The following is a 9,546-nucleotide window of genomic DNA, read 5'->3' on the forward strand; positions in this document are numbered from 1 at the left end:
AGGCCCGCGGGGGATGTCGCCGATAACCGCGTGGCGAAGCCTCCGTCCACGCGGCGACGAGGGACGAAGCCTCTCTCTCGCCTCGCTCCCTCCCGCAGGCTGGAGGCAGAGGCAGGGTGAATCCGAAGCCAGCAGCCATCTCGGTGCTGCAGTGAGTCATCCCGAAAGGCGGCCGGCTTGTGTCAGCTCTGCGCCTTTCTGCTTCCCTTTTTTTTTTTTTTTTTTTTTTGTGGGGGGGGTTGTTAATAGCTGATGTAGCAATAAATTAAAATATAAAGGGAAATATAAATGAGTGGAGCTTGCCTGCAGAGCTCCTTTAATTAAAAGGGAAATCTTCGGGCCCTTGTAAGGCCCCTGGATGTGTGCTGAGAGGGACGGAGCTGCTGGTACCTGCACTGTGGGAAGGCAGGAGGGTGGCTGCGAGTGCAGGGACATCGCTGCGAGTGGCACCTGACAGATTCTGGGGACACCAGCACAGAGGGAATTTAAAAAATCTTCATTGCCAGAGAGAAAGAGCTAAATTAGGGTAGAAGAAAAAGCCTGCTCTTTGTGCCTGTTGGTGGTAAAGGCGTTTGGGTTTCTCTTCATGCTCCTGGTTCCTGGAGCTTTCCGCGCTGCTGCTGCCTTGGTCTCCCCGGAGTGAGAGGGGCTGGGCCAGGGGCTTCCCCTTGCCCTTGCCCTTGCCCCCTTGCCCTTGCCCTTGCCCTTGCCCTTGCCCTTGCCCTTGCCCTTGCCCTTGCCCTTGCCCTTACCCTTGCCCTTCCCTTTCCCCTTTCCCTTCCCCTTGCCCTTGCCCTTGCCCTGCCACCTCCTGTCTCCCAGCATCTTTTCCTCTCCCCGGAGCATCCCCAAGAACCGCACGGGGAGCCCCAAGCACACCTTTGTTCCAGAGTCCCACTCCACATCCCTCTTTTTCCCCCCAAAAAAGCCACAGGGAGCCTGTGGCAGGGGCATTTCAGCCCGCTCAGTGCAGGGAAATTATTCAGCCAGCCCCTCCGGACCCGAACCTGCCCCAGAACCCGTGGATGTGCCACCAGCATCCACCCGTCCTCCCGCAGCGCGAGCACCGTGGCAGGCTCCAACAGCCTAAAATGCTTTGGGCTTGGAGTTTCATGAAGCCCACTGGGTTCCTAAGCCAGGCAAGATTAATGAAAATTCACTGAACTCACCGGAGACCTTGGCTTGTGGATCAACTTAAAAGCTATAATCAGAAGCATGAGAAAATTTGGAGAGCCCTAACGCAGCGGTGGCTATTTTTTACATAGACAGGGAACCTCCGGAGGGGGAGCGGGGAGGTGCTGCAGTGCTGAGGGATGGAAGTAGCAATGATTTACTGTCTGGAGATCTTCCACATGCCCGGAGGATATACATCACCTCCAGCCACGTCTTACAGCACATCTCCAATGTGCTGAATCCCTCCCGCTGCGCTGTCTCTGCCCCTGGTTGATCCGGCCAGGACACATATCCTAAAACACAGCGCAGAGAGAGGTGAACAGCAAGGGCTGATCCTGCTGTGGTGTTGGTGCCAGAGTCAAACAAGGCACAATAAATTCAGGAGTATGGCCACAGGCACAATAAATTCACGAGTACAGCCACAGCCACCTTACGGGGATCACACGCAGTGGCCCCAAGTTCCACCTGTACAGAAAATCCTGGCAACTCAGCGACCTCCAGAAATAGCACTGCCTTACACATCAGCGTTTAGCCCTGATATAAGGAGACAAGCTGCAAACCAGCTTCATCATGCAAAAATAAGGGGTTAGCATAAAGCAAGATGCCATTTCCCTGAGCCAGTCAGTCCTGCTCAGCCAGCACGCCGGGCTGCCGTAGGGCAGCACACCGGCCCTGGGGACAGCGAGCTGCCCCCGGCTTTGGGACACATCGGCCACTGCCAGGCTGGGATGGCACGACAGAACATTTCAGCCAAACCCATATATTTTGATAAATGGTCGCTGATCTTGGTGTTTCAGAAGTGGAAGTGCCCCAGTGGTGGGATGAGCACCCGTCCGCCGACGGCGAGGCTGGTGTCCTGCGTGGGGGCTGCCTTGGGGCTCCCCAGGGGAGGTTCCCATGGGGTGGGCTTGGTGACAGGGGCTCCCCATGGCACGGAGGCTTCTACCACCCCAGAGTGGTGGCTCACGGGGTCGTGCTTGGGGGTCCCGCTTGCCCAAGCTGTCCCAGCCCAGCCGGGCTGCGGGGCTCGGTGGTGCTGCCTGCCTCCTCCATGATGCGGGGGTCACTGCTGCTTTCATCTCAGGGCCTAGGTTTTACAGTGCCAGCTATGGATCTCCCCCTTCTGTACAGCTGGCCTGGCTGCTTGTCACTGCATTTTTGTGGGTTTATTTATTTATTTTTTTATTTTTAACCAGGAGTGGTTGCACGAGTGGCAAAAGAACAGTCTGGGATGCAGGGACAGAACTCAAAGGGCTGAGCCTGGTGCGGACACTCGCTCCTGCAAAATGCACGCAGCATCCTGCTGCACCACACCGTCCTCCGTCGCCATTGGCACACCGAGGACAACCCTCACTGGTTGTTTGACTGTCGGGGCCCAGGGCTTGTATTTTAGGCAGATCCAGGTACAGAGATGACACATCTCCCTGGTTTCCAGAGCCCTGGAGCAATGGAAGGAGCATTTGTGTCCCAAGAAGATCCCGATTTCTGGAGCGCAGCGTGGCATCGGTGCAGAAACCCAGCTTGCCCAGGAACCTCCCAGTGACATTTCAGAAAAAAAAAAAACACATTTTTCTATTTTTAGTGGTTATACTGTGCAGAGCCAGGACATCATTGTGTGAGTCCCACTCACTGGCCCAGCGCAGTGCCCAGACCAGGGTTAATGCAGAAAGCAGCCGAGCATCCCCGAGGCTGCTCAGAGCCACGGTGCCGGCTGCCCTGGGCTCATTAATGTGATCGAGTCGCAGCAGCTCCTGAAGCAGAAAGGCACTTGGGCATCAGCCCATTGCCTGCATTTGGTCTCTGCTCATACGGGCTCTGATTGTTTTGGGACCGTGGCTGTTTCTCTGATTTGCACCATCCCTCTGATTTTAGCCCCAGAGGTCCAAATCTCATCTTCCCGTTCGCCTGCCTGTGCACAGCGGTCTGCAACGCTGCTCCGCTCTCGCCCATCTCCCTGATTAATGTGAAGCCCAGCTTCATGAATCATGCATGGAGCTGTATTTAGGATAATGATTTCTGACATCCAGTGCCTGGGCACAGCATTTCGGGACGGACCGTTTGTGGCCAGAGAACTCCAGAAATAATGAGCCGACGTTTCCCCCGTCCGAACCAGGAGCACACACAGAGGGGGAGGGAGGTGGGCGACGCAGCCCTGCCTCCTTCGGAGGCAATCACAGGTTGCTCCCTAATTAGCCAAATGTGTAAACGCTAAATATTGACATAGCTTTGCGGTTGCCTGTGCCTTGCAATCGCGTCGCATGCTATTAACCTACATAACCATCGGGGAAGGAGCATCTGCGTGCGCCTTGGCACAGGCAGGGCTGCAGAGGCAGGAATTCCCCCGTGCTGGTGCTGCTGCCGGTGCCCTGCTCTGCAGGATGCGACTGAAGGAGTTTGGAAACAGCTTCCCCTCTGCAGCTGGAGCCCGTCCGTGCTGCCCGACTGCGTGAACAGCCCCCTGCCCGCTGGGGGTGGCTTTGGGGATGGCTGGGGGGGTCCTGGTGAGCTGTGCGCCCGGGAGGGGATGCGGGGCCCCTGGTGCTCAGTGGGCGGCTGGGGGATGCTTTCCTGGCCGTGCACTGTTCCATGTGGGAGCCTTCAGGGGCTCCGAAGCTGTTAGCTGCGGAATGGCGGGGGTGCCTGTCCGAGGGGCTGCGGGTCTGGCTCGGGAGCTGCAGGAGACTGGGGGAGCTCCTGCCCTTGCCGCTGCCCAGCCTCCACGTGCTGAGCTCTGGCTGCAGGGGAAAGAGTTTTCTGTCCCCGCTGCATGGGGACAAGGGGCTGCTGGCATGCAGGGGTTCCCCCAGCTGCAGGGTGCTGCCACTGCTTTATTCCTTTGCTTTTTAATTAATGTATTTTTTTCTGAGGGTGGGTTTGTAGCCTGAAACAATGGCATTGTGCGTGTTGGAGAGACTCTACGTACTCCCAAAAATATTCTGAACCCCCTGGCTGAGCAGCTCTGGCCATGTGCAGCAGGCTAAGCTGGCAGGTCCCCATGTCCCTGGTGTTAGGTCCCCAGGCCCCTGGCATTAGGGACGAAGAGAAATGCTACCTGTACGCCTGCTTCTGCATCAGGCTCATCCCTTACCGACCTCAGGGGGTCCGTGCCGATGCTCAGACCGATGGCAGAGGCGCAGGGAACCAGGTGCCTCTGGTTCATCTGATGGCTTCCTGGGCGTGCAGCCCCAGCTGGTGGCAGCCTGGTGAGGATTTCCAGGGGGATTCGGTGGGGACACGGAGCCAAGCGGCTCAGCTGGGCCCTTACAGCTCTGCTGCCCTTCGGCACGTGTGTGGCCACCCCAGAGCTGCTTCTGCACCAGGATGAAGCTGCTCCTGGCAGCACTTAAGGGAAGAGAGGACGAGGGAGGGTCCCAAAGGCTTCCCACTGCTTTGCACCCCCGGTGCCAGTGAGGGTGGTCGTGGCCAGGGGAGCAGGCTGGAGCAGGACGAAGGCCACCAGACAGACCACGCTGGAGGGCCCCAGCTGCAAGAGATCTCTGGTCTGGCCATGAGCACCTCGACTGCAGCCTGCAGGGACTGGCCACGGGGGAGCCGAGCTCAAAGAAACAAAGAAAACACCCCACGTGTTGAGGCACAGGGTGAATTCATAACTACGCTGACCTTCAGCGGAGGATGGCCTGCTAGTCTGCAGAGGTGTATTTGTTCCTCGTATGCGGGGACCAGAAGGGTGTTGACTCATTTTCCCTCCCGAAACGCTGCTGCCTCTGCGCAGAGCAGGCGGGGGCTGCGCTCAGCACCCGGCCAGGGGCAGTGTGGATCTGCTCACCCAGGGGTTTTCCTCTGACGGGTTTGATGCAATTGCTGCATCCTACTGGGACTACAGCATCCCACTCCTGGCCCGGGCTAGTTAAATAACCCTCCCTTTGCAAAGGTTTTCAAAGCTGTAGTAATTCTTATTAGGCCGGTCTGAATCATCTCCTGAAAAGGTCTCGCATCGCTCCGGAGCGCCAGACTGCTCTGTATTCAGACCCTGATCACCCACACTACTGAGCCAGAGCATGAAATACGCAGGGAGAAGGCTGCAAGAAAATATTAAAAAGATATTCAAGTGTGCAAGGGGCATACAGGGGGTGAGACCTTCCTTCTCCATCCTCTGCTTTGTCTCCATTTTGGGGTGGACCAGGGCGTCCTGTGCGGAGCCAGGCTCCTGGTGTGGTGCTGGCGGGTCCCTGGGGAGCCCCCCTGGGTCCTGTCCCTGCGGATTGCAGCGAGTGTTGGGTGCTCCCTTTGGGATCCCACCTGGTATCACCCAACAGTGACCGGCCCACCACCTCATATCCCGAGGGCAGGTGGAGTAAGGCAGGTCTCCGGCATGCAAAAGGAGCCTAAAGGCTCCGCGCCCTTCACGGGGACATGATGGGTGTGCTGGGTCCTTGGGTGAAGCCTTCACCCCTTGTGGCCTCCTCCCAGGAGAGGGTCCCACAGCTGCGAGCCCCGGGCTGCGGTCAGGCCTCAGGCAGAGGACCAAGGGCTCTGTCCCCGTGCTGCTCTAGCCCCGGGGGAGCAGATGATGGGGGCAGAGCCAGCAGGGAAGCGTCTCCTGGCTGGCACAGGGCGCGCTGCTCCCCTGCTGTCTCCTGGCACGAACACCTATGATGCACGGCGGAATTCCCTCCTTCCCCCGAGACCCAGATCCGAAGGATTTCCAGGCAAAACCCGCTGCCAGCAGCTTCCCGCAGTCAGGGTCATGCCTTCCCCGTGTGCATTTGGGTGCGTCGCCCTGCTCCTGCCGGGCGGTGCTGGCTGTCCGCGGGGTGCAGGCAAGCCTCAGCCCCGGTGTGGGGGCTTCCGGGGGGGGCAGGAAGGCTTGTGCCACAGCTCCAGCTGGGTATTTGAGGCTGCTGCATTATCTGAGTGATTCCCAACCTGCAGCACCCCAGAACCGAAAGAACCTGGACCCTCAGGCATCCTCCTCTGGCCGCCTTCGCCATCTCTTCCTGCCCAGCTGGGTGGCAGTGGTGACAAGGGCAGGTCAGACCTCTGCAGCATTCACGTGGAGGACTGCAGGTCCCATACAGCAGCCTACAGGGTAACAAACCCTCCTGAGCTGCCTCCTGTCCCCTGCCCCCACGAAGGATCTGCTGCCCTGGGCACAGGGGGCTGGGCTGGCTAGGGCCACGAGCACTGCTGGAGGCACCCCGTGCCTGGAGCTCGGTGCTTAATCAAACCAATTAGCGATTTAATCTTGTTAACAAACCGGGATAATTGCAGCATTATCAAATTAGCCAGCTGAATGGAAATGCCTGCTTAATAGCTGATAATGGCTGGCGCTGCCGGAGGAGGGGTGCTGATGTCTGTGACTGATGGGACGTGTCACCACGCGAGCCATCGCGCCCGCACGGCCACGGGGACAGCCTGGGGACAGCGCTGGGGCTCTGCTCCCCCACTTTGGCATACGGGTGGTCAGGGACGTCCCCACGGGAGGACACTGTGCTGGTCCTAAGTGCTGTCCAATTTCCCACCTGGGTTTGGCTGCTCCCAGCCCCTGGCCTCCTTCTGCCTGCCCCTGCTGGCTCACCCGGTGTTTGTAATCCCCCACGGGCACCGTGCAAGCTGTTGGCATGTCCCTGTCATTTGTGGGGTGCCACTCTGTCCCTGCAGCTGACACCTGCAGGCTGCACGCTGCCGACTTGCCTCAGCATCCCCTGAATGCCTGGCCCCGATCTGCTGCAGAAATTACAGAACATGGGCTGTCCTTTTGTGCCCTGCCTGGAGGCTCTCCCAGGCACTCCCCTTCAGCTGAATTTCCCCTACCAGCTCGGGTCCAGTGAGGGGCTCAGCACCGCTGGGTTACGGGGCTGTGTAACCCCTCCCCAGGTGCTGGGTACCCGCAGAGGGTCCCGTACCCTGTCCCACCACCCTGCCCAGCTCGGGTGCCCCCGGGGACCCGCTGCCCACCCGGTTCCCTTCAGCCTGCTGGGAGGTCCCTGAAGTGTCCCATCGGGTCTCACCGCAGCCCCTCCAACCCTCCTCTCGGAGTCTGTGTGCCTCGGGACGGGTTTGCTGCCCCTAAGCATGTGCTGGGTCCAGAGGGTTTCCTCCTCTTCCCCTGGCACAAATCCTGGGGAGGAAGCAGCAGTGGGAACGTGCACCAGGGTGGGCCTGAAGAGGGGCAGGAGGGGGAGACGCACACCACGAGCTCTCCTGGGACAAGCTCCTTTATTTGTAACAGCAGTGGGGAAGGGAAGGGAGAGGGTGAGCAGACTGCAGGTAGCATCATGTGGCAGCCAGTCCTGCAGCCAGGGAGGTCTCAGAGCGTGGGCAAGGAGCTGTCCCCGTCCCCAGCAGGACAGTCCTTCCCGGGGTGCGAGCAGGTGGCTGTCACCAGGGGTGGCATGGGGATGCGGAGAAGCCTCTCGGTCTGTGCCGGGACCTCACGCTGGAGAAAGGGAGAGAGACAGAGCGAGGGGCTGGGGCTGGTGCTCAGAGCACCTGGGCCACCCCCAGCCCTGAAAGCCACGGCCACCTCCCTGCCCAGAGCCACGGCCACCACGGCCCCTGGTGCCCCGCAGGTGGCTCCGAGGGGACGGTACCGTGGGACGCGGGGACGTCGGGCGGGCGCGAGAGGCATCTCCTCCCGCAGGCGCCCTGGCAGCACTTCTGGTGGCGGGGGCACTGCCGGCTGCTGTCACACGTGTTCGGCGGGTTGGGCCTGGCGCAGGTGATGCGGACGTGCGGGCAGGACCAGGCGGTGCCTGCAAGATGAGGGGGCTGCAGCCCAGGAGGGTCCCCAGAGGGCTTTGTCCCCTCCTGATGCGCAGGCCGGGTGCCACCCCGTCCCCTTGGACACCTTTCCTCCCTCCTAAGGTGTTTATTACCTGCTGGCAGCTCCATCCAGGCGATGAGCATCCCCACGAGGAGGAGGGCGGCCACGGACCTCATGCTACCGCGTTCCCCCGGGAGATGTGTGCGGTGCCTGGGGGATGCTTAAATTCCTGGGGGGAGGATGGGGGTGGGAAGCAGGCTGGGGGGTGCCGACGTTTGTGCCTTTTTCCCCTGTGTTTTCCGGAAGCCTTTTGCACAAGACACGAATGGGATGGCGCCGTTGCTCAAAAAGCTGGTACTGCCTTGCACAACTGCCCTGTGTGGCTGTACCTGGGGCCGGGGGGCAAAACGAGGGGAATTGGTCCTGGGGGTGTCTGCCTGCTCCTGCACAGGCACACTGCTCCAGGAGAAGCCTTCATGGGGACCCTGCCCTGCTCTCTTCTGGGGGTTTGCTGGGGAGAGGCAAAGATCCCCCTGCACAAGGAGTTCGCACCCCTGCCCCAGGCAAAGCTGCTTTCTGCGGGTGCTCTTGGGCAACAGGCAGTTGCTCCACTTCCCACCAGCGGGCTAACGTCCCGCTCACCTTGTGCAACGCTTCCCGAAGCCCTTCCTCGGGATCCTTGCTGCAGGCAGAGCCCAGAGCTGTGCTGGAAGCAGGTGCAGGGGATGTCCTGGGGGAAAGGCACCCCCCCCCAGCCACACACACAGCCCCTGGTCATCCTGTGATCCTGCAAACACAGCCTGGGGCAGCCCCTGGTTTTGCAACTGGGCAGGGCAAGGACACGGAAAAGCAGGAGCATCACCCCTCTGTGCCCTGGGTGGTCCCCGCCATCATCCTGTCCCCCGGAGCCCCGGGGCTCTGCGGGCATCTCGCCGTGCCCTTCCCCGCTCTGACGTCCCTTATCGTGTCTCCACGTGCCCTGGTAACTGGCCTTTAACTCACGGATAGCTGTTAATTATTGCCCAGCTGCCCTAATGATTCTGTGGCTACATTTAGCTCTTTGTAAAGTCATTTGTTAAACAACTGGGGAAGGATTCAGCCAACCCAAACAGGCTTTCTGGGCTGTGCACCAATAGTTGAACGCTATCGATGGGAAACAGAAGCGCTGGAGCAATTTTGGAGCAATCTTTAGGAGTTCAGCTGCTACTGGGGGAGGGAGGGGATAGTGTGGGGCCGGACAGGGTCTGGCCAAGGTGGCGCTTGGAGCTGCACCTCTGCGAGGAGAAAACACCAAGGAGCAGAGGGGGATCCGGCAGCTGAAAAGCTGGGTGGAAAAAAAAAAAAAATCCCTCTGGGGGAGCTGATAGCACCTTGTCCATAGGGGAAATGTCTAAAACCTGCTTCTATTGCAGCCCCTACGGAAGGACCCAGAGCGTGGCAGCGTGAACATGGGACAGAGGCAGTGTGGCACCCCTTGTCCCACCACCCTGCGCTGCAGGGACAGGTCCCCAGGGGCAGGGTGCCCTAACCCAGAGCACCCTGCTTAGCGCTGGTGTCTGGTGCCACCTAGTGAGAAGCCACCACGGCTGCTCCGCAGGACAGGGCCCTAACGGGGTTTTGCTCTGTCCTGGGATGCGCTCCCAAAA

General features: G+C 59.9%; 1 protein-coding gene across 1 annotated transcript; it reads right to left on the reverse strand.

The window, feature by feature from the left end:
* Window positions 1-7,336: 7,336 nt before the first annotated feature.
* Window positions 7,337-8,168, reverse strand: LOC125183813 (caltrin-like protein 2). The gene is made up of 3 exons (XM_048072643.2): window positions 8,013-8,168; window positions 7,728-7,889; window positions 7,337-7,573 (listed from the first exon to the last, which is right to left on the reverse strand). Exons 1-3 carry the CDS (start codon window positions 8,074-8,076, stop codon window positions 7,569-7,571), a joined length of 231 nt encoding a protein of 76 aa, XP_047928600.2. The 5' UTR covers window positions 8,077-8,168; the 3' UTR covers window positions 7,337-7,568.
* Window positions 8,169-9,546: the final 1,378 nt, after the last annotated feature.

This window comes from Anser cygnoides, chromosome 16, assembly GCF_040182565.1.
Source record: "Anser cygnoides isolate HZ-2024a breed goose chromosome 16, Taihu_goose_T2T_genome, whole genome shotgun sequence".
Taxonomy (NCBI): Eukaryota; Metazoa; Chordata; class Aves; order Anseriformes; family Anatidae; genus Anser; species Anser cygnoides.

What these genes read in the sequence shown, in the direction of transcription:
- LOC125183813 (XM_048072643.2), bottom strand. Translation starts at nt 8,076, where the DNA reads ATGAGGTCCGTGGCCGCCCTCCTCCTCGTGGGGATGCTCATCGCCTGG. An exon ending in CTGGATGGAGCTGCCAGCAG is followed by an intron (nt 7,890 to 8,012) that starts GTAATAAACACC and finishes CTCATCTTGCAG; the next exon opens with GCACCGCCTGGTCCTGCCCG.